This window comes from Python bivittatus, unplaced genomic scaffold (assembly GCF_059951505.1).
Source record: "Python bivittatus isolate LINGU-HERP-01145 unplaced genomic scaffold, Pbiv_v1 ctg000840_np1212, whole genome shotgun sequence".
NCBI lineage: Eukaryota > Metazoa > Chordata > Lepidosauria > Squamata > Pythonidae > Python > Python bivittatus.
The window spans coordinates 40,337,136-40,362,394 of NW_028277113.1; the positions used below are offsets into that span (position 1 = coordinate 40,337,136).

Below are 25,259 nucleotides of genomic sequence, written 5' to 3' on the forward strand. Positions count from 1 at the left end.
CCACCACCACTTCAATCAATTCCAGCACCATTCCATGATTTCAACAGAATCTCAAGAACAACCAGCTGCAGTTAAGAGATACTAAGAAGTATAAAGGAGAAGATGGCATGCCACAGCAAAAGTTCTCCAGCACTACTTTCTGAGATTGAAATCACCATAAAACGATGTTTTATCATAAACAAGCAAGCTGGAAAGATGCTATAGTTCAACATTAGGCAATCATTGAGTATTAGGAATGCTGAGAGCATGTTGTGACTGTTCTGGAAAAAAAAAGCTGGTATGATGGCAGGGAAGATAGAAATAGAAATAAAAATGTGTGTGTGTGTGTTGCCTATTCACTGCTATGACTTGCATAATTTATTATAAATATCTGTTTATGCAAACTGGTGAAGTTGATTCTTTCTATGCACTCTAGCTTCCCAAGATGCTCTCCATCACTCAAACTTACCTTCATCTTTTTTACTCCCAAGGACAACACTTAGGAAAACTGCCACCATTTTTATTTTCTAAGAATACTGATTGAACTTACGCAGGGCTGTTGGAGATTCTTGCAAATACTGTTGTTGAAAGTTGTTTTCCGCTCAAAAAAAAAAATCTTAAAAGAAATCTGAAGGATAGTCTCCAAGAGACACATCTGCAGGCATACTGATGCCCATGGGAACAATGATGCCTATTTTTGCCATAACTGATACAGAAATGTTGCACTAGCTCTATCCACTTACTTAAGCTGTTTTCATTCCACAGTCAGATCTGAAAACAGATTGGAATGTATCTAAATAATTAGTACTGTATCATCTAATTCCATCTGACATTGAGGAACTATTATCTCTAGCACTCTGTTCACAAATTGCAAATTAAACACTGGATGTAGATTATGTAAAAAGAATCTAAATTATTGTCTTCAAAAATGTCCTAAACATTGTTTCCTTTAGAGCACTGGGAAAACACAGTACCTCAATGACCACCTGAAGTCCAAATACCCAGCACAAACTTGATGAAATTTACAATCCAGGACTGGCAAACATCCAAAGAACAAGCAGTAATCCTAGATCTTGAACCTGTCCCAAACACTGAAAACTAGATATAGTTATAATACATGATTTGCTTCTTTAAACCTGTCCATCTCTGCCTCTTTCTTCTTTAATCACATTGAAAGTGCAGAATACACTTTTGCAGTGATACTGTCAGACAATATACAGTCTATTGTACTTTGATTTGAGCAAAGGATTTGATGAAGTCTTTCTTGAGATTCCAAAGAAGATGGCAAAATGTGGGCATGATCATGCCACCATTATACAGATACTGTGAGAATTGCCCCCTGCACTGATTAAAAGGCCCAGGGCTGTTTAGCATATTTACAAATGACTATCCAGTTCTGAATACGTTATTTTAGGAAGGACATTGATAAACTAGAGCATGTTCAAAGGAGAGCATCCAGGATGATAAGGGATCTGAGAAAGATCCCTCCCTCCCTCCCTCCCTCCCTTTCCAGTATTTCCCTTATCCTTATACTTTACCTTATAAAAAAGAGACTTTCTGAAACTCACAACAGATCCACAAAAATGCAATTATGATGAATGGTTGGATGTGTTGGGTATGGATATTTTGGAGAAGGGAAGACTGTGGGGAGACCAGATAGCTATCTTCAAGTATTCTATCATGTAGAAGATGGAGAAGAATTGTTCAAAATAAGACATAAATGTGCTTGAATGACAAGGAAGTAGATTTTGGTTGGATGTCAGGAAAATGTCCTAATGATAAGAAATGTTCAACAATGAAACAGATGGATTTGTGAGGGTGAACTTTCCACTTGTATTATTTAAACAGAGGCTGGATGGCCATCTTTTAGGAAAACTGTATCAGTGGATTACTGGACTGGCCAAGGAGTTGGACTAGAGGGTTTTCCAACCCTTACATTCTATGATTCTATTTGTTTGCAAATTGGCAACATGACTGATTAGCAAGTGCCTATATCATTCAAGGCAAAATGGATGCTTTCAAAATTTAGTAAGAAAAATATTTCTCTGCCTTGCATAAAAGAAGAATAGATTAATACTCTAGCTGCCAAATATATCAATACTTTAGAGAGCAACAGTGCTAACTGGGTCATGGGAGATTTTTTTCCACTAAGGAAGAGGCCTATATAGGAACTCTGATTCTTTCATCCTACTTCTCTCTTGGTTTCATTTTCCACAACTATAAACTTCGATCACTTCTACCAGAAAACCCATCTGAGTTCTGAATCCTCCCCTTCTTCCTCCCCCTCCTATAGCCCTTCTCTAATAATTTCACTATTAGGGAAGGGCTATAGCAGAACAACAGAATACATGATTTGTATACAAAAGATCCCATGTTTACTGCAGGTAGAACTGGGAAAGGTCTCTGCTTGAAACTCCGGAAAGCCAGTGTTACTGTATTAATATATTGATGTAGATGAGCCAATATCCTGATTGAAAATAAAACAGCTTTTTAAAATGGCTTCCTTTTATACTACCCTAGCATCAGAGGCAGCAGGACACTTCACAGCTCCACTGAAGGGCATAACTGAGGAATAAAATACAACCCTTTAATGAAAAAGAAAGCTCCTCCAAAAAGGATATACAGAATACAAACCTGTCTTCTCAATTAATTCAACTGCAAACAGGCTCCAACTTAGGCAGGAGAAATATTTCATGCTACTTGTTCACTGACCTGCTTATCAACCTAGTCAACCTTATCAACATCTGGCTCTCATGGGGTGCTAAAAAAGGAACTGGCTTCAGATTTCTGTTCCATGCACCTGCTTTTTTGGTGAGTCCCACACTTCAACTTCCATTTGGTATTGCTTTCTGGCTGACCTTTTTGTACTCAAACAATGGTCCTTGTAAGACCATTAGGTACAGGAGATGGCTCTATTTACCAACCCTTCATGGATATAGATACCATATGTGCTGAAATGCTTCAGCTTGCTCTTCTCCATACCATTATATCCAATTTGGCATAATATATTTAATACACTGCAAATGTTTTTTGCATCCATACAAGTTAAACTGTTGGATCACTAGGAAAACATAGAAACAACTTCCTTCATATGATAAGAACAGATAGGATAGATTAATATTTTATCTGACAGGTTTTCATAACTTTCTTTTAATATTTTACAAGAGCTGCTTGACAATGAACTACTGTTCAGAATTAGTGTATTAATGCTAAAATCCCAAAGGGGTACATGATTCCAATATTAAGTATTCCCTCAAGGAACTCTGGCAAACACAGAAGGGAGAAGACTTTTTTGATGTATAAAGGCACTGTCAGCATTGTCAAAGAAAGCTAGTGCAACGAGTGAACCACAAATATCAGCAATTTCTGCTTTACTTCAAAACATCTGTAATTTCTCTTGGATAATATAAATGCTGCACAATTTCTCATGATAGGTAAAAAATACCAGTATCTATTGTTCACACACACAAACCCATATTATTTCTAAGGAAGTCCAGTATTTATCCATGAAGTACAAAGGAAAGGCTCTGAGTATAGGAGTTCACTGATGAAATAGGGGAGACTTTTTGAGGAATTTGTGCATCCTGGCAACTGCACACAAGTGTCAGAGGGAGGTTAACAACATCATGATGATAGGCATGATCAGTCAATCAAAGCCCCGCCCCTTTTTAACATGCACCACATGCATCACATATATGAAAAAGGGGTGGGGCTTTGATTGCTCAATTGCACCTACTATTTTGACCCTGTTAACTGCCCCTGCTGAGCTCTGCATCTGTACATCCAAAAGGTACTTCAGACCTCTGGAGCAGATTTTCAGAGTACAAAGGATTGTATGGCAAAGAAAGAATTGGTACAAGCCACTTTCCCCTTTCCTAGCAGCAGGGACAAACACTGAATCCCAACCAATGTATAGAAAACATGAGGCACAATTGGCACCAATGTAGAAAAAATACATAAGTTAAATATAGTACAGTTCAAAGAAAATGCTTTAAAAAATCAATCTAGAATGAATAGTTTTATTCTTCCACTTAACAATAATTTCAGAATATTTATAATTTCATCAACTATAGTTTAAACTTCTGGTCTGAAAAGGTGAAATGCTGTTTCCTCAATTTGCTTTAGTTTTCAATTTTCTTGTGGGGCAGTACAGGCTCAGGTGTGTATGTATGTATGTATGTTATGTATATCTGATATCTTCTGTAGTTGAGACAGATATAACAATTTAATTTTTCTGCAATTTCCATATCCTCCTTGAACTCCCCTTTCACTCTTTTAATACTCCAATCAGCTGTCTGGCTGATTTTTTTGCTTATATTTGAAGTTTTTTTATATATAATTATTATATTTTGAATGTGTACCCTTGGTTTTCTGTTTAAATCAAAATGAAAATCAAAACTTAAAAGCTTGGCAGAAGATCATTTTTCTTTTCCATTCCTTACTATCACCTTACATTTTTTTAAGCTGGAGTTTAGGTCCTTTTTTGTAAGACAGGGTTTCTACTTCTTCAGTTTTACAGCTTCCTGGAAAGTAGTATAGAATCAGATTCTATTCCTGGACTGGAGTGATTCTTTCTTCCATTCCAGAGCCTTGGCAATTGTGTTTTAAATAATCTCTGGGCATTATAGAAAGATCTGACACTCTTGTTTCAGTCTCTTTTTCAACAGTCTTTCTTTCATTTTGGATGTTTTCCTTTCCTGTTAGCATTTTTTCACTTGTATGGATGCTAAATGTAATAGCACTATAAACATGATTTTCTATTGGTTCCACAACACTTGCATTTCAGATCAATTCATGGTGACTACTGTAGTTAGGATCAAATCTATGGTTTCCTCCCTTCTGCTCAGTTCCAAGGCAAATTGTTCTAAAGAACAGACATTTAAGATATTTAGAAATATGGTTTCTTTGTCATGATCTGAGCATGAATGTACCTAGTCTATGTGAGAGTAACTTAAAGTTCTCCATTATTAAAATAATAAAATAATCTCCTTTTCATACCTTCCTAATCTCTGCATATATGTGTGCATGAGTAAGAGAGTAGTTTGCATGTGAGTAGTTTGTATTTATATACAGATGGGACATCAATTAATATTACAAACAGGCAATTATTTTACAGGTAACTTACAGATATTCCCTATTTTTTAGCCCTGCCATTTTTTTGGGGGGGGGGATTACGATCTTTGTCCAGTGTTCACAGATGCATACATATATACAAATTTGACACATTTATTGCAGGGGGAAAAGTCTCCAGGATTGGGTTTAATAGCATTTGGTAGGCAGTGTACAGATTTTGTTTATAACCATTTTCCTACCTAAAATTCCATTTTTAGCGAGGGCATCTTAAAATCAGAGTTGTCATCCTTTCAGGTAAATATAGAAATATATTTTTGATTGTACGTTATATCAATAATCTGAACTAGGATAAATTTTTGAACCCTGAGAAGCATGTGGTACCCAACATAAGTGATGGATAATGGAGCAACAGGAAAAAAGCTAGAATGTATGGACTCTGACTTCCTTTGTTTTGAATGCCTAGTTCTACAATCCAAAGCAATAGCAAAGTAAAAGTGTGACTTACTTCTAGGTAAATAACTGAAGGATCAATCTGTGAATCAAATAACTTCAAGTATCTGAACAGATGTTTCTCAGTTTTATGTTGAATGACACAAATTAAGATCTTCCTTCTTTCTATTTACTGAATGCTCTAGCAATAACTTGAAGATTAAATAGGTTTCATATTCTGTGTAAAACTGCTTTAATCTTGCAAACACTCTTTACCTGAAACTTAATCACACTGAAGTGAATAGGACTTAACTTCTATGTAGATATCGGCAGGATTGTGCTGCATGTTTATCAAACTGAACACTGGCATTTTTTAAAAAGCACTTAAACATGAGTGGCTTAAATGAGTTGAACGGGGCTTAGGCATGCTGAATATATGTTACAAATTCAAACATTCAAGCATGAAAGTCCTTTCCTTAACTTGTTTTCAAGCTTCATCCTTTCTTTCTGCGATAAGTAAAGCAAAACTACAGAATCTGCAACCATTTGCATTGAAGAGATGTTTTGCTTTGGTGATATAGTTAATGAGTCTAAAAATATTCAGTATAATAATTCTGTCAAAGCCCCTACAGTCCCTCAATGAGCAGAAGCCTGCAGGATTCCAATGGGGAGCCAAGTAATGAGCTCTCAGCATTCACTTCCACACAGTCCAGGCGAAATATACTTGGGCCTCTATGGTTCCACATCATTAACAACATGAAACAAAGACACATGCTTGACTTTAATAAGTGACTAAAGTTGCTGGGTTATTAGGCTGTTACTGCACATAAACTCCATTTCAGTATGACAAACCAGTTCCTTGCAAACAAAATAGGATGTATGGTGGGGGAGAGAGCTTTTGCAAACAGCATTTGATATAATTTAATGTGTAAACAATTGAACAAGGGTTGAAAGATGACATAGAAAGTGATGAGTTTCTGACACAGATTCTCCAGAGTAGACTGCAAATTGTAGAGGACGTGTAGCAATGGAGTATGGTGATGGTGGGCTTCAATGATCAGATCACAAGTGCAGGTAGTTGTCACTTAACAGTAATTGGGACCGGAATTTCTGTCGCTAAGTGATGCGGTCGAAAGCGCAATGTCACATGACTGCATCGCTTAGCGACAGCAATCCTAGCAGTCCCCATCATTAAGTGAAAATCGCAGGTCATTAAGTGAGAACCTCACGTGACTGCAACTTGCAACTTCCTGCCAGCTTCCAACAAGCAAAGTCAGTGGGGAAGCCAGCTGGAAGCTGCAAGTCCTGGGCAGTTGCAAGCAGGCTAGAGGGCAGGTGAGTACTATGGAGTGAGACGAGGGGAGTGCTATGGCAAGTGCTTGCAGGCTGGGGAGGGGTGCTGCAGTGCTGTGTGAGTGTGCATGGGCTAGAAGGGGGTACTGCAGTGTGAGCACGCTATGGAGTACGAGATCCCTGGGATCTCGTACTCCATAGCAGGGCTCCTCAGGAGAAAAAGTGGCGGGAGCAACTTGCAACCTTCCTTGACGATTTTTGCTCTTGAGTACTGAGCAAAAATCATAAAAAAGCAAAGTTGGTTGCCACTTCCCCTCTTATAAATGGTATAATACAGTAGATTATTTCTATTTATTTCTCCTCTTAAAAATTAAGTAGGTTCTTAAATTAGTAAATTTGAACATTTTTCTTCTTCTTTTATTTATTTTAATTAGTTTTAATTTTCAGTGCATTCAGTATACAGTATATAGCATTTAGATTTTATATTAGTACTAAAATATACTGTAGAAATAAAATATTTAATAGAATATCTATTATATTAATTTTATTTAAAATATCTATATTTAAAATGAACTGGATTTATTTATCAAAGTTAGGCTCAATGTCTGATCCCTTTGGACTTGAAATCATGTAACAGATTTTGAGGCTGTATCTAAATCACCATTCTACATACAGAACTACTATAACTCCCAATAGAAGATGTTGGGTTCAATGGAAACCTATTTACAGAACCCTGATTCCTCTTCCCTCAAATATTTCTTTTGTTATTCCTTTAAAATGTTTTATTGTATTATTATAAAACCCAAGTAGTACATTATAGTATATTATTTGGGTACAGTGGTATTTATACAGGACTTGAGATTATTAACACTCTGAAGTTTAGATAACTTAATCCTGTAAAGTTAAAGAAAAAAGAAGTTTATGTCAATATTAATTATGATTTCTAAAATATTAATGTTGGTAAGTATAAGGTTGTTTTTATTTTACATGTAAAGCTGAATGGGGCAGTGATAAACAACTGCAAAATGTATTAAATTATTTGTTATATCATAAAGGTTTCTATCTTAAGCTTTGTACTTAATACTGAGATCTCCACTGTATTGTTACTTATGGTTTATGCATATTAAAAAGAAAAACAAAAGAGAAAAAGAAAATAAGTAACAAGAAATAAAAATTAAAAATGTTATTTGATTCTAATTTCCCTCTTCTTGTGCTTCTACCAATCTGTGGTGTTTATAAGCAGTTAGGCCCCCCCTTAGAAACCATATTAAGTTTCTTAGTGTTTATATATACCATGCTGGATAATATATTGTATATAAGGGAACCATTCTTGCTTGAATTTGGTTAAACTTCTGTTGTGTATATATGTTGTTAATTTTGCCATTGTGCAATTTTGCATATTCTCCAAGTTTGTTCCCCAATCAGATATTGTCGAAATTGTATCCTTCTTCCAATGTTAGTCAATGTTTATTCTTGCTGCTGTGAGTATGTATCTCAGTAAATTATTATATTTCTTGCTGATATATTCTGGGACTATACCTAGTAAAAAGAAAAAGTTGTGATTTCATTTTGAATTTTATTTCCAAAATGTTCTACACTGTACTGTGGATATCTTTCCATTATTTTTGAGTTTTTTTACATGTCCACCCCAAATGTTTTTTGTTTCATGGCATTTCCAATATTTATTACTGTATGATTTATCTATCTTGGAGATTACTGACAGAGTTGTGTACCATTTGTAAAACATTTTGTACCAATTTTCTTTTAGATTGCAGCTTGGAGTAAATTTTATGGATTTGGTCCATCATTCTTCCCATTGTTGTTTTGTGACAACAATGCATCCATTTTATCACAGTTTTTTATTTGTTCTGTCTCTGTGTCATATCTATATAGGAGTTTGTATATGCACCTTAACAGATGGTATTGGCTTATATAAGCATTTAAAATTCTGTCATTTTTCTTAACGTCCTTCCCTCATTCTTAAGATCAGATTTTATCCTTACAGGAATTAGTAAATATACCAACCATGGTATATTTCAGCCTTCACTGAATAATTCTTGCTGTGTCTTTAATCTATTCATTGAATTTGAGTAGACCATGTTTGCATATGTGATTACATTTTTCTTACTTCCCTCAAATATATCCTCCACTCTATTCCAGAGGATCCTTCAATCCATGGAAGCAGAAGGCATAAGGAGCTCCACAGGAACACAAGTCATCTCATCACTTTATCCTATTGAAAACCTTTCCTAAGGAAAAGTTAGCTTTGGGAATGTTCCGCTAATGGCAGCAAAGGGCGAATTCTAGCTTATGAAAGAAGAAAGCAATTGTTTCCATCGAATATGTTTTTTTTCCTAAGTCTATATATGAGAACTGTTCTCTGTGCTTTATGTAGATGTTGACCACATGGATGACGACATACTCATTGCCTGCTTCTACATACACATTTTCTTAATGAAGAACATTCATAATGTAGTTAACTCACGGCCTCCTGGTTTCTAGCCAGATGCCTTAACCACTACACCAAACTGGCTCCTCATTAAATGTTTATAAACAACCAAAATATTTTTACAGTTTTCCAAGCATGCTAACGTATGTGATACTGTATAACAGAAGCCTCTCAACAACTTTTAGCATCTGAGGTCAAGTACATTATTATAATATATTTAAAGATATATTGGCTTCATCCCTGCCAATGGCCAATGGGCAATGGCTCCTTCTTAGGAATATAATAATATTTCTTCTCTTACAAGTTCTATTGTGTTTTATGTTTCTGGCTTCTAGGTTTCTCTCTGATCCTGTTTGTTCTTTGGTCCTGATTTTCATTCCTGCTCCAGATTAATTTCAGACTTCTTCCATGATACTGTCCTGATATATTACAGACCCATTCCCTCTCTATCTGTTCAGACAGTTTGAACATCAGTTGAACAATGGACATTTTCCCAAAACCTGTAAATGTGGCAATTTTGAACTCATAGATCTTTTAGGAGGGAAAAACCTGCATTTTCATGGCACTGATTAATAAATACCACAATTGATATTCACATTTTCAAAATCCTGGTGTATGTGGCTTTACCTAGTAAATTTATTACAAGCAGAGAGTTTAATTTTTGGTACCAGTATATGCTTGTATTTTTTATCTGAAGAATGCCGATATGAAAATCTGATGAGGAAAATGGCAGTCATTAATCTGACATTGAATTATTGTTTGTTTGTTTTTTTAAATACCACCATCAACATAGACCAGAATGGATTCTACTAACTGTATGACAGTATTATTTGGAAATGGTCCTTATTTTAAAATGTTATTGGGCAACCATGAAGAATTAGCTCTATGGAAATATTCTGGTCAAATCTGACGGGTCCATTCATGTGGAAAATATATGAGAAAATTAAATTCTTTATATTCTTTCATAAATTTTGGTTTATGAAATTAACAACCAACAAGAAAGGTCAAGAATAGCTCTTTAACTTTACTCTGTGGTCAGACAGAGGGTGGGATTTTGGATTACTGCAGTAAGAATGAATACACCAAGAGATCTTGCAATCAGCAAGAATTTGGTCTACTTGTTAACTATACCAACAATAAGGAAGTCAGGAAAAGCACACACAAATTCAAGTTTACAGACTCTTATAGATTCTCTGTTGATAGTTAAATCCTGAAATCTATATCACCAAACATCTTACATAATGTGCATCCCAGAAATGCAAGTGTATTACAGATTCTTACAAATTCTCTCTTGATAATTAAATCCTGAAATCTATATAGCCAAACAATTAGATAATGTGCATCCCAAAAAGGCAAGTATTACAATGGGACAGTTGACAAATATCATTAGTGTTATAATAAATAGCTAGTAAGCAATTTTAAAATTAGGAATTCATGAATTAAGTAAACCAAACCAATGTTTTGGATGACGTTTTCATAGGGTAATCCCTCTTAAAGAGGTGGCTTTTTTGCTCAAAATAATCTAGAATATTTTAAATGTTGGCTTATTGAAAGATGATAAAAATTGTAAAATGCTGGCATTTTGTTTTCAGTTTATTCTTTTTAGTCTGGGGTGAGCTTTCAGATTATACAAGTATATTGCCTAAAGAAATATCTTTGGTTACCTTTCCATGCTCTGTTTTAATTATTCTAATCAATACAAACACTACTGAATTATTTTATGATCTTTCAAGAAAAGCAGAAAAGCACAATACAACATTGGTAAGACACTAATTTTAAAACAATGGAAAATCAAAATAGACTTGAATTTATGCAAAGCTGACTCTTCAAACAAATGTTTTCTAGAGAAGACTCACAAAATGTTTCAACAGCAATAGCTGAGATGGACTCTGTGTAGTAATAATTTCGATACACTTGACTAATGCAGTTATTTTCAATGAGGTTGGCACAATGCCCATAGCTGTGAGCAAACAAATACAGCAAGACAACCAGTTTAGTATCTTCCCATTAATGCAATATAATTTTGCTCTGTCCAGGGGTATTTCTTGGCCTCTTTCTTTCTTTTTTATAAATTAGTAAAATATTTGAATGCTTTTGTTAGACTTACCAGTGTATTTTATATAAAATGCTGGTGAAGCACAAACGTTTTAATCAAATTAGTATGCAACATAAGGCAGCTGTGTATTCAAATGGGTTTTTAAGCAATTTGGTTGTTTTCTTTATAATAACAGGAAAGAACATTTTGATTTTGAAGGTGACAGAGGCAATATTACCAGAATTAAACAATCTGAATTAGCTTTTTCATGAAATGTAATATGTTTTATGCTTTTAGATGGGACGCTCCAGTGCCTTCAGATGAGCCTTTCACTGTCACAGTCAATGGCCAGGAACAGAATAAGCTCTGGAGGTAGGATTATCCTCAAATTTAATTTTTTTTAAAGGAGGCTAATGGCAAATGTTTCTAGCAAACTTTAGGTGCATCTGTGCTATAACTAGAGAACCAAGACAGCCTATTAAAAAAGAAAGAAGGCGGGTAGTGGTGGGGAGAAAGTTAGATATTTTGCTTAATTTCAGACAGATATATAAAAGGGATGTAATCTCTTCCTGCTTATCAAGAGACAAACAGCTTGCCTTGCATATATATTTCTAGATAGACAAATGATACAAATAACCTATTTGTTAAAAAATGTAGAAATATATTAAATTTTTATAAATTACTCCTACAGTAATATTTTGCTAATCTGGCACCTTCTATATAAGTTGGACTGTAACTCCCATCAACCTTTCTATATTAATAGGTTCAAGAAGGTTACTCTAAATGCTACAAAAATCATCACAGGCATCTAAACTATCAAGTCCCAGTCATCAGGACACTCAGTCTTGTGCATCAGTTTCTGTGCCCATCTCTTAAGGAAATGTATAGATAAATCTCCATTGTTATTTTTGTTCATTGCTGGTAGCAGACAATCTGCTGGCTCTTCCCAGCAGACAAAGCAATTTGGGCTGTGTGTCTGTTTCAGTTCTCAGTGCATACCTAATGAGACACTTTTTAGTAGTAAGCTGCAGACCTCAATATTAAATAGACAAATCAGTAAAACATCAAACATTATAATGTATTAATATGAAGCTGCATATTTGGATGAAGGACAAAGGAACTTCAGTTTTAGAGGTTTATTTTCTACCAGAGAAGCAAGCAATTTTTTTTACTCAGGGCATCATATTATGGTTTATTTATTTATTTGTGTTGTCTTTTTTAAAGTTCCAAATCTTGTGGAGGCCTAACACATATATTCTGCACCCTTTTGGATCAAAGAAGGGAGAAAATTCACATTCCTGAAAATCAGCAGCTCAGTTGGAAGCCCACAAAATGAAGGCTAAAGGGTGCAGGAAATTATGAGTTTCAAATTACAGTATAAAGACTGTGCTTTAGAACAATACTGAAAAGTTCTACGGAGATTTTTAGTCTACTTATTTCTTCTTCCTTTCTCTCCCTGGATATGATAGTGTTTTAATTTTTGTCTAGTCATTTGTGATCTCAAAGACCAAAACTGGAATGAACAATTTACTGTTCTCTTCAGTATTATATATTTTCTAATACCCACTTTGTTCTGAAGCATTTTAATAACATTTGTATGGCTATAAATACATTGATAACCAGAAACAGGTGGCATCTCAAAAGTATTTAAAAGTACTCCACTGTATTGCTGTGCAAAATTTCTTCTATCTTACCTCCTCAAACCACAAAAAAATAAAAAAAAAAACCTCTTATTTTTCTTACCCCACTACTTGCAAGCCCCTCCAATCAGCCATGCGAGCTAAATGAAGTTTTTATATTCCAAATAACAGATGGTGGACCCAGAGAAAATACCAGAGATGGGGCTGCTTTTAAATTTCTTAGTGATATTTTGGCTAGTCATTCTTGGAAACACTCCTGAAATTGACAAACTAGTTATATCCAAAATATGGAAATGAAAAAGTCTGCATTTCCTGTATTCTAGTGGGACATGTATACATACAGAATGTTTAGGATCAGGGTGTAAATGATTTTACAGGGCTATTATTTGTGCATTGTATTTATCCCATCATTCTTTTCTTCTGTGTCTCCTTTATGTTTCTCTCCCCACTCCCAACTTTTTCCCTTCCTCTTTATGTTGGAAATATCTTTTCTCCAGTTGAAAATGTGAAAGACAAAGGATTAAGCATAACACTGCTCTATCTGTTAATCATCTATTAAATGTATTATAATGAAGAACACAAATAAAGACACAAGGAACAGCCCTGTATTGAGAAAAATAATTGGCACATCTAGTTCTGAAGAACATCCAGGATGTATTGGATTACAAATTCCACAATTCTAATGGATGTGCAAGGTGAAAATGAGGAGATTTGTAATGCAATATATCTGGATGGTATCAAATTGAAGCATAGTAATTTGTACTGCCTGGTGCTTGCTTAGAAGGATCTGGATCTTCTGCGTATAAAGTATTTGTCTCACCCTCAGAGGTCACCTTTCTTTATATCTAATAACTCTTCTAGCATAACTTGTTTCTCACATACACTTTTTCTATACATTTGGAAGCTAGAAATAAAAAATCACATTGGAAAACCATACTATCATCATGTAGTCTATAGGTGATATCATCATCATCACCAACATCATATATTAAACTTTTCCTGAAAATCAGTTATGAATTATTGTTAAGAATCTTATGATTATCCATTTCAGAGCTACTTCTCCAGTGAAGTGTACATGTTAATCAGAGGCTGACTAGAACAGTATATTTTATATATTTCAACAGTTTTAAAGTATCAGCTCTCAATCTCATCTGAGAAATGTCCATGTGGTTCTGTACTTTTGAGGTAAATGTGTGCTAATGGAATGAACACTCCAAAATTTTTAAAAAGCACCAGTCTCTAACATCATGAATGACTTGGCTTTGCTTCTACTTCTGACAGATCAAAACACTGTGTCTTTGAAGCATCATGACTACAATAATTCCTTTGTTGGCATTATATTTTTCAGTTCCTTCTTTGCTCATATAAATTTAAGACTGACAAAGTAAGCTGAGTAGTCAATTGTGGCTCCTAAAATTATTTTCTGTTGTCCTCCAGCACATGTTGGAATCCTGAGTATGTTGACAAATACTTGAACAGTTTAAATTACTACCTTACACAAATTCAGGCACAAGCTTAAAACATGAATGCAACATATCATAAAAATTTAGGATATACTAAAGCATTTGTACAATGTAGGCCATTTGGAGAAAACTCATGAATATAGGTATATGCTGGCAGTGATTGGCCAAGAAAAGCACTGTGGTGTTTTGGTAAGCAGCTTGATGAAAATGTCAACCAAGTATATGGCTACTGTGGAAAAAGAGCTCTATCTACAGGGCAATCACAATGGGCCTTTGAAGCTTCAAGCTAGAGTTTCAGACTCCACATACAGGACACCTTTGAGACCCAGACAATTAATTCAAAACAAGCAAGGAGTCAATACATCTGATATGGTAATACTAGCAAATAACCAGACCCCTTATATGCATCCCATGAAGTTTAAGTTTTAAAAAGTTTAGATGTGATAATTGCTTTGATTTAAAAAAAAAATTGTGAGGATATATAATGAACAATCTAGTAGTGGGCAACAGTAGTGGTTGTAAATACTTTTGAAAGTCATTGCTAATGACATAGACACACAAATGCACATGCCGCACACATACATATATGAATGATATGTGTATAGGGAGGACAGTAATGGCTCAAGTAGATTACTTTCTTTTTTAATACAGTCAGGGACCATAGGATACAATTATGAACCTTGGATTCATCTGTGCAATGAAGCAGCACAGTCATGTATTAAGATAAATTTGTTTCTTTGTAAAACTGGAAGGAAAGTAAATTTCAGTTTTCTTAACCCTTTTTTGCATTTTCTGTGTGCAATAGAAGCACAGCACAATCATACAGCTACAGAAGAAAGCCCTGGTGACAATAATGGAATTCACTTCCACATATACAATTACAGTGTATATAGAAATATAGCCTAAAGATGTTACACATTTAAAAAATAAATCAAGGTCATTGTTATACTAGTATTTAAATGAAATGGTCACAAGAAAGTAAACTTTAATAAATATTATAGTACAAAGGAACATTTCTGGAAAAGAATCATGAGAGTGTTCCAGTATGTCTAGTTTCTGAATTAATTTAGAATTACATTTCCCTTCCTCTCCCCAAATCATGAATATCATGAAGATTAGTACTTTCCCTGGATCTTTTTAAATTACATCATCACCATTTAAATAACAAACAAATCAGCCTGGGGATTTTTGGTGGGGTGGGGAGAAGAGTGATTTCTAAGAATTTGAAATAAATAAATGAAAATACAAATTCACTGATATTTCTGTTCAAACAAATTGTTTCCACCATCTATTTAATGAAGAGCATATTTTGTCTAGCCCATTTCAAGCCTTTTAACAGCATTCAAGAAAACCAGTGTTTCAGCTGTTTGCTCTGACAATGTTACCACCTGCTCATTTCTCTTGTTGCATTATATAAAGGAATTGAAGTCTCTCTTGTTGGGCTACTTAACTTCCATTTGAAATTTGACTGTTGATTAAATTATGCCATTTCATTCTACAACTTCTTTTTCTCATCTGATAATGGTATTTCTTTACTCTGGTTTCTCTTCAGATCGTATAAATCAGTTTATGGGAAGAGAACAATGAATATCCATTACTGGCATCCATGAAAAATACTTTTAGATTTTAATATTTTAGTTTCTATAAAAACAATATATACCCTGTGCTGTCAGACAGCTTTGTGATTTTTGGACAATCAAATAAATAAGTTTTTGTTAATATAAAAACAGTAAGGAATAAAATGACTAACATTTATTTAGGAGCACTGATTAAGATGTATTAAGATATTAAGGAGCAAAATAGCATAAGCTGAGAGAGCAGACAGGTTCTCTCAACTTATAGTGCAGTCTTTTGATTCTACAGTAGTATGAAAGTATAGCAAGGATCATTGCACTAATGCATGAGGATTTGTGATCATGTTGCAGAAATTTTATTGTCAAAACTGAACTGCGGTGGAATGACTTTTGTTATCATGTTCCTAGTAACTCTTCATCATGAGCTGACTTTACATATGTTCTAATACAATAGCAAGACCCCACACTGCCAAAAGTCACTTTGGAGTTGGGTGGCCCAGAAATTAAATACATACATTTTCAAGATCCTCTATCTCTATATTGCAATAAAGTAACTTAGAAGAAGCATTTTCTCTGTTGACTGCCAATAATATGAAGGGAGCAGTCAAAAAAAGATTGCTTCTGCTGTTGATTCAGATAATGCAAACAGAGCAACAAGAATGCACACCTTTGTCCATTATGGAAAATAAACCCAGCTCATTAATTCAGTTATCAATTATTTGAGAATACAAATATTATGTTATGAATTCAGTACAAATCATGAGATATTATCCATCTAAAATTAATGCCAAAATCCTAATCTTGCATTTAAAAAACAAACTTAAAAATTAATTTGATTATGATTATGTCTGTGATTATGATTACAGGTAGTTCTTGTTTAGTGACCACAATTGGGACTGGTAACTTGGTTGTTAAATGAAACGGTTGCTAAGTGATACTACGACTGTGCTTATGATCTTACTTCAGCTTTCCTTTGCTTTATAGGCCTGCAAAGGTTGTAAATGCAAGGATTGGTCATAAGTTACTTTTTCATCACTGTTATAACTTTGAATGGTCGCTAAACAAGACAGTCTCTAAACAAGGACTAACTGTATGTTTGTGCACGTGCACACATGTTTAAGGACAACTCTGTGTACTTGGGAAAGAATGAACATGAGAGTGATTTTCTCTTTGAGAATTCATGTCACTGTGATGAATATGTGCAGTACAGCAACTACAAAAATCATTACTGTGATACTCCCACAAAATTGATTTTCCATTGCAGTTGTAAAACTCACTTATTAACACAAACCTCAAGAAAAATACACCTCTTAATAGAAGCAGTATATAATCAACTATTTTTCTTGTTCTAATGTAAACAATACAAATATTCTTTATTTGCTGATTTTATTTTGTAGCCTCACTAGACTATAAAAGCATTTTTCAACTAATTTTGTAATTATTCAGTTTAGATCTTTTTTTATTTATGTAGTCTATAATCAATAACAAGAAGGCACATAAAGTCTGGATAACTTTCTTTAAATTTTTACTGGTTTTCCATAATTTCCTAAAGCCAATCATAAAAAGGTAATATAAAATGATAAATGATGAAACTTGTAATATGTATTTTTCATGTATATTACATGAAAAATGAGCATATTGTAGGAGGGAAATTGCATTAGTTAGGCAAAGCAATATTCCCCTCCCTACATTACCTGCCCAGGCACATGAAAAACAATAAACATCAGTTCAGCCATAAAATATTTAGAAGGCCAAGGAATATTGGTAAGGATGGGAAAAGACGGTAGGAGACGAGAAAGAGCTCTGGCAAGTAAGGCTGGTATAAGATAAAGCCATGATAATAACTCCATAGAAAGTAACCATATTTATATAATACTGGCTTTGTCTTCTCAAATATACTATTGTTTTTGTAGCTCTGCCCCATTACCTCATACAATCCATCCCATCTATGAACTGATTAATCACTTGGATGAATCACATGTATAGCCAATCATACTGAACAATTGTATGCATCTTTTAATTTGCATAACTCATAATTTATATAAAGTGGTTGCATTCCATCCCATTTTAGGTTTACTTTTGCTGTCTCTGGTACAATAATAAACAATTTTGTTTCAAAGAAAGAGTGAGTGACTGGTTCCCCTTATCAAAGAATTTTATGAATAAATTTCTCTTATAATATTTTTCCTAATTATTATATAAATCCACAGATGCAGTGGATAATTTCAAAAGAAGATTTGTTTAGATGGTTTGTAACTTCTGGTCTATTTTTTTTGTTTCTTTTCTAATCTATCTGTCTATCTTGATGATACGTAGTGATGTCATACACATGCAATCTGATCTTATTAAAGGCCTTGACAGCTCTTTGGCATCTTGGGCCCATCATAAACAGCAATCTTAACAAATAAAATAATCTTTCTACAGAATTTGACTCACAGAGCTATTTTTGACCATACAAAGTCCTGCATATGTTTAGTGGGGACATACAATCTTTTGTTTCCTCTTGTGACATTATAGATGGCTTCTGGAACATCCCAAGTGCATAAACTCAAGTTTTTAAGAAATGTATGAGCTGATACTATGACATGGTAGAGGTCAAGCATTGAATGACTTGTAATATGGCTTTCCAAAATGGCCAGGAAGTCAATATATAAAAGTTTCTTTAAATAAATAAATAAATAATCAAACAAACAAACAAACTAATTCCAATTAACTACATGTTTGTATTTCTTTATCTATTTTGAAAAGCTGTAATATGTGGTTGACAAGGATGTAGTAAGATGGATTTTTACAATTCTTTCAGAAAGGTAGTTAGTATGTAAGTCCTGAATGTTCAGCAAAACAGCTGTTGGATGGTTTCCTCAAACTTTTATGTTTTTGAGGTTTTGAGGTAATGGGAATAGAGTCTGAGTGGATGGCAAGAGTAACCAGGAACCACTTCATCATACTTAAAAACTTTTATAATCTGTATTTCTCCAGACTGATGACTGAACATTGTGTTTTGCAACAACACTGTACTTTGGCTGGTGTGGGTCTTCCGGGCTGTGTGGCCGTGTTCTTGAAGTTTTGTTTCCTAACGTTTCGCCAGTACCTGTGACCGGCATCTTCAGAGTGCAGTGGACGGCCAACTTCCATTTCTAGACACGTTGGTCATACGCAAACCAGACCTCAAATTAGGACACAAAGTCTACAGAAAACCCACCCACACAGACCGGTACCTACACAAAAACTCCAACCACCACCCACGTCAGAAAAGAGGCATTATCAAAACCCTCATGGATCGTGCCAATCGGATCTGCGAAATCCAATTCCTAAACTCTGAACTTAACCACCTTAATTGGGTCCTACAAGCGAATGGCTACTCCAAAAATGAAATAAAAAGAGCCATCAAACCAAGAAAGCAACATGCGATTGAAGAAGAAAAACAGCCACCCACCAACAAAGTATTTCTGCCCTATATCAAAGGGGTCACAGACTGCATGGGAAAACTGATGGAAAAACACAATTTCCAAACAATCTTCAGACCCACCAGAAAAGTACAAGAAGTGCTAAAATCAGCAAAAGACAAAAGGGATCCCCTCACCGCCGCAGGAGTATACCGCATACCATGCAGTTGCAGGCAAGTATACATCGGGACCACAAAACGCAGCATCCATACCAGGATAAAAGAACATGAAAGGCACTGCAGACTACAGCAACCAGAAAAATCTGCAGTAGCTGAACATGCTCTCAAGCACACTGGACACAAAATCCTATTTGAAAACACAGAGATACTGGACAACACCAACAGCCACTATACCAGACTATACCGGGAAGCCATTGAGATTCACAAACACCAGCACAGTTTCAATAAAAAAGAGGAGAGTCTAAAAATCAACAAAACCTGGCTACCAATCCTGAAATTACAGCCTGCAAAAGGTCAACGAACTCAGCTCAACCACCAGGACATGTGAACAGTTCATACAATGAACTTGCTAATCACCCCCAGCAGCCCCTCGTTAACAATTCAATAGAAGAAAAAACCCTGCCTAATCCCCAGGAAGATACACACAGATTCTGACACCAAAACAAGCAGCCACTCAGTAACCCAACCCCCCCCACACACCCCCAATCCCCCTCCCCCCAGACCTCTATAAATACCCACAAAAGGGTCACATCACTCTGGGCACAGAGAACTGCTCCTGTCTGTGCTCCTGCACTCTGAAGATGCCGGTCACAGGTGCTGGCGAAACGTTAGGAAACAAAACTTCAAGAACACGGCCACACAGCCCGGAAGACCCACACCAGCCATCATATGCCGGCCGTGAAAGCCTTCGACAATACAACACTGTACTTATTAGACTGATCAATGCTGAATAGGTCTGAAACAGTTGAGAAAACAATGAATTTGTAGAGAAAGAACAGAGAGTATGTGGGTAGAGAACATAAATGTTCCCAAACTGACTTTCCCATACGTTTCCCACAGCAATACAAATTCTAACCCACTTTTTCCTAGAACAATACTGCTTATTATCAGGCTAAAATGTGTGTATAATATTAATTGTTAATCAGGATATGAAATTCACATATCTATGCACAGAATCTTTGTTTCTAAGGCTAAGGAAGGATACCACAAAGATCCCTGATTGCTAGTACTGAATAGTGCTGAGAAGTCTAAAAAGACCAAGAGGGGCAGACACCCCCATCCAGGCCTTGAGAAAGGTCATCTACGAATGCAACCAATGCTATTTCTATCCCATGACTGGGCCTGAATCCTGATTGAAAAGGATCCAGATAATTTGCTCTAGAATCCTTTGTAGCTGATTACCCACCACCTTCTCAATGAACTTTCATAAAAAGTGAAAGTTGAAGATTGGGCAAAAGTGATAATAAACCACCATTTCAGGACAGGCTTCTTCAAGAGAGAGAACATCACTGCCTGCTTCAAAACAGGAGGTATTACATCCTCCCTCAAAGAAGTACTAATTATCTCCCAGATCCACTCACTCACAACCCACCTAATTGCCCACAGGAACCAGGAAGGGGATAAACCAAGGGCACAGGTAGCAGAATTTAAATTTCTGATTCACTTTCTCAGGTTCCACAAGCTCAAACAAATCCAAATTGTAAAGGAATATGCTACCTTGCACTATAGTGCATTCTGTCTACTTGGCATCTAACGCAGAGCAGGTATGAGCAACTTTATCTGCTAAGAAAACTTCAGAATCATCTGATATGCCTGCAAATGCTTTGTTTTGCTCATCTTTTCCTATAAGGGTCTAGGTTACTCTAAACAGGGTTGCTGGGTGGGAACCTGCAGATGCAATAAACAAGAAAAGACTTTGCTGGTTTGTTTTCACTTCTGCTTTTCTACTACTGTTGCTTTAAGTGTCTTGTTAGTCACTTTATTCTGATATTCTCAGCTCCCTGGTAAACCAAGGAGCTGCTTGGGATTGATGATTGGTAAGAGGCCTCATTAGAACAATCTGATCCAGGACTCGGGCTGCCTCCCAATTCCATAATCCACTGATCAAGCAGGCACAAGATGGAACTGCCTGCCAAAGTGTTGCAAAAATTCTCAAGACCTCTGGAAATCCTCTTGATCTATTAGGCACCTAATGGGTCCACTATCCTTGTGGGCCTCCAGGGCATCTTGGATTTGCAGAAATCAGCTAGGTGTAAAATCAACTTGCTCCTCGTTAGCACCTTCTCTTGGATCATCCAAAACAAATTTATCATGAAGGTGGTTGGCAAATAGTTTACTTATACTAACCAAGTTGGACAATACCATTTCCCCCAAGATTGTAATTGTTATAGATTGACCCTTCTATGGGAATTTGTAAGGAACAGTTAAAAAAAAAAAGGGTGAATAAGGATGTCAATACAAGAGCTCATCATTTAGAATTTGATTTTAGGAATTCAACAGGAATCAGATGCCCCTGTTAGCTTTACCATTTTGCAGTTGTGTGATGAGTTTGGAAATCTCTGAAGTGATGACTGGCAGAGGGTCAGAAATTACAATTCATGGGCCTGATTTATTCACTTTTATATTAAACAGCTCATGAAAACGCCTGACCCATTTTTCAGGCAGATCAGAAGTCCCCGCCCCAGAATTAGATTTTTGGAGCTGAGTTGGCAACAAGATGCCAGAAGATAGTTTTTTCTATCCTGGCCTGCTTTTATATATATATTTTTTTCCAGCTGACTATTTGCTGTACCAGTTTCTTCTTTTTCAGAAGAGCCTTATCTATTTTTTTCCAGGGCCACACTAGTATCGTCAGAGTGAAGTTTGCTGTTAATGGTGATGAATCCACACAAATCACTAATTTAATCTTAGCTACAACACATTCCTTATCAAGCCAAAGTTTGAACTTTCGAGTGAGTTTTTGACTGGGAGTAATACTAGATTTTAGATGTTTCTGAGTACGATTGATAATTTGTTGATACATAGCTAGAGCTTCATAAACATCCTTCATAACCCTCAGGGACAATTTAAAATGGGATCCTTTGGAGATATTAAAAAGCTGTGAGGCTGTTCCCACAGGCTTGCTAGTCCACTTAATTTGGGAGTTCTGCATTTAAACAGTCTCCTTCATGCCTTCTGGTCCTGTATGCACACAAAGTGTCAACAGCAAAAAAGTGGGAAATGATCACTATCAGGATAGAGAACTACCCTTTCACTGGAAGGCAGATTTAAGGATATTACCATGTAATCAATCATGCTGGCACCCATGCCTCCCCAAAAAGGTAACCCAGAAGTGACAGCTGGACACAAATACAGCATATTTATGGACATGTCTTGTTGTGCCTGGATGATACCACTACTACGAGAGTTGTAATGGTTACCAGTTGGCTTCTGGGTATAATTTAAGGTGTTAGTTGTTATCTTTAAAGTCCAATATGGCTTAAGAGCTGGATATGTTTAGGGCCCCCTGCTCCTTTACCCATCCAATAAGATCAAGATGTCCCTTTCAAGTCCCTATGCCAATAAAGTGTCATCTGGGGCTGTGTTATTTTGTGTTACATTTATCATTTTAATCTTTTTATGATAATTGGGAATATAAGCCACTTAGAGTCAGTTTATGATTGAAGCAGCCTATAAGCCTGAGTAAAACAAACAAACAAACGAGAGTTCTGCCTCCTAATCACCAAGAACCAAACCATGGCAGGTCAAATTTAATAGCCAACTGCACTAATCTCTACCCCCACTTTTTAATTCCTTTGTGCTTAGAATGGTAAGATCCAAATTGTGGCAGACAATTGACAAATAATGGTATTTTCATTCGTGAAATATAAAGCAAAAAACAGGACAAAAGAACAAGTGAGAAATATCATACTGTTTGATCTATGCATTTCAGTTTTACTTTTTGACATTAATTAGTAGCAATAATAATTGAAAAGAAAAACCAGATGTTAAAAAACAACACATTTTTATCATACCTGCTGTTGATCACATAATGCGGCTTCAGCTCTATCTTTATGGTTAGAGAAGTCCATAAGCTGATTTTTGTCATTTAGATAGCATATTTGGAGCATCTGATACTCGCGTGCTAAATGTAGGTTTTCATCCAGTGCATCATCCAGGGAAATCTAAGGAGAGTTATTCTAGTTTGCCATTACATTTTTTTTTAAAGTTACTATATATATTTTTAAGTAAATTCATGTATTACATATATTAGGTATGCATCATGTTTGTATTACATAAACATAATGTATACTGCTTCATACCTCTAAATAATAATACACAAACAAACAAACAACCCCAACAACAACCTTGCAGGTAGGTATGAATGACAGGATACAAAATAATAATTCTGCTGAAAAAAGGCTGTGAAGAAGCTATTTAAACTGGACATAAAGTCCCTGACTCAGGAATGAAGTTTTGTACATGTAATTGGTACAGATATGTCATACAATACTCTTCTAGGTACTTGCTGATTTATCAAATGTGTTTCACAGCATTAGGGCCCAAGTCATAAGAAAAAATGCACAACACAGTGGTATTAATTGCATTGGTCATAATGTAAAAGTAGGTGCAGGAATTTATAGCTTAATCTTAATCAAGAAGGTCAGAAGCCAACATTTAGAAAAACTGCAAAAGAAAATATTTTATTTTATTTTTATTTAAAACATTTGTATAGCCAGCCATCTTAAAACCAACTCTGGGCAGCTTACAACCAATTAAAAAAATACATATAATCATAAAACCAGCAATGATAAAACTAAAAAACAGAAAAAACTGGTGCCACAACTGCACATTCCTAATGCAAATCACATTCTCATGTCACCCTGACCTCACCAAATCCCAGACCGTTGGGAAAGAGCCAGGTCTTGAGTGCTCTTTGGAAGGATAAAAGGGTAGGAGCCTGTTGGATCTCAGGAGGGAGGCTGTTCCATAGGACAAGACTGCAATGGAAAAGGCATGCTTCGGAGAACCCACAAGGTGGCAATATTTCAGGGAAGGGACGTGGAGTGTGCTTGCCCTATCTGCTTTGGTGGGGCGGGCAGATACCCTCAGGGAGAGGCAGTCCTGCAGATAAACTGGTCCTGTGCCATGTCGGGTTTTAAAGGTAATAACTAGCACCTTGAATTGTACCCAGAAGAAAAAAGGAGCCAGTGCAGTTCATGCAGCAGGGGTGTAATATAGATGAACTTAGGGGTGCCCAACACTACACGCTGCTGCATTCTGGAGCAGTTTTAACTTCCAGGTGATCTTCAAGGGCAGCCCCATATAAATCACATTGCAGTTATCCAGATGGGAAGTGACCAAGGCATGAGTGACCATGAGCAAGGCCTCCTGGTTCAGGAAAGAGCGCAACTGGCACACAAAATGGATCTGTTCAAAAGCCCCCTAGTAGCCATAAATCCAGGAAGACCCCCAAATTACACACTAGCTCCATCCAGGGGGAGTGCAACCCTGTTCAGAGTCAAAGATGGCATATCACCAGACCCTCGAGGGCCAAAGACCCAAAGCCACTCAGTCTTGCCAAGGTTGAGTTGAAGTCGGTTCCTCCACATCCAGACCCTCCCAGCCTCCAGGCACTTGGTCAGTACTGCGACAGCATCACCTCTTTGGCCAGGAGTTGAGATGTATAAGTGGGTATTATCAGCATATTGATAATACCTCACCCATGCTGGCAAATTACCTCACCCAGTGGTTATACATCTCTACATGGAAGAGATGGGTGCCAAGTGACAAACTATGCATCATCACATTATATGCAAATCCTGTGACTTATATGCTATGTTGGGACACAAATCTGAAAGGCCAGGGATTGTATTTTGATGTCACTGTGCATGAATCATCATTTTTTGTTATTGTGATTAGTAACAGATGCTGATAAA

At 36.0% G+C, this 25,259-nt stretch overlaps 1 protein-coding gene across 1 annotated transcript in view; it reads right to left on the reverse strand.

The window, feature by feature from the left end:
* CCDC178 (coiled-coil domain containing 178) overlaps positions 1-25,259 on the reverse strand; it is a 157,497-nt gene that overhangs the window by 38,275 nt on the left and 93,963 nt on the right. Inside the window, exon 17 of the mRNA XM_088130764.1 lies at positions 23,355-23,504. Within this exon, the coding sequence (XP_087986890.1) occupies positions 23,355-23,504 (150 nt within the window). The remainder of the gene's footprint in view (positions 1-23,354; positions 23,505-25,259) is intronic.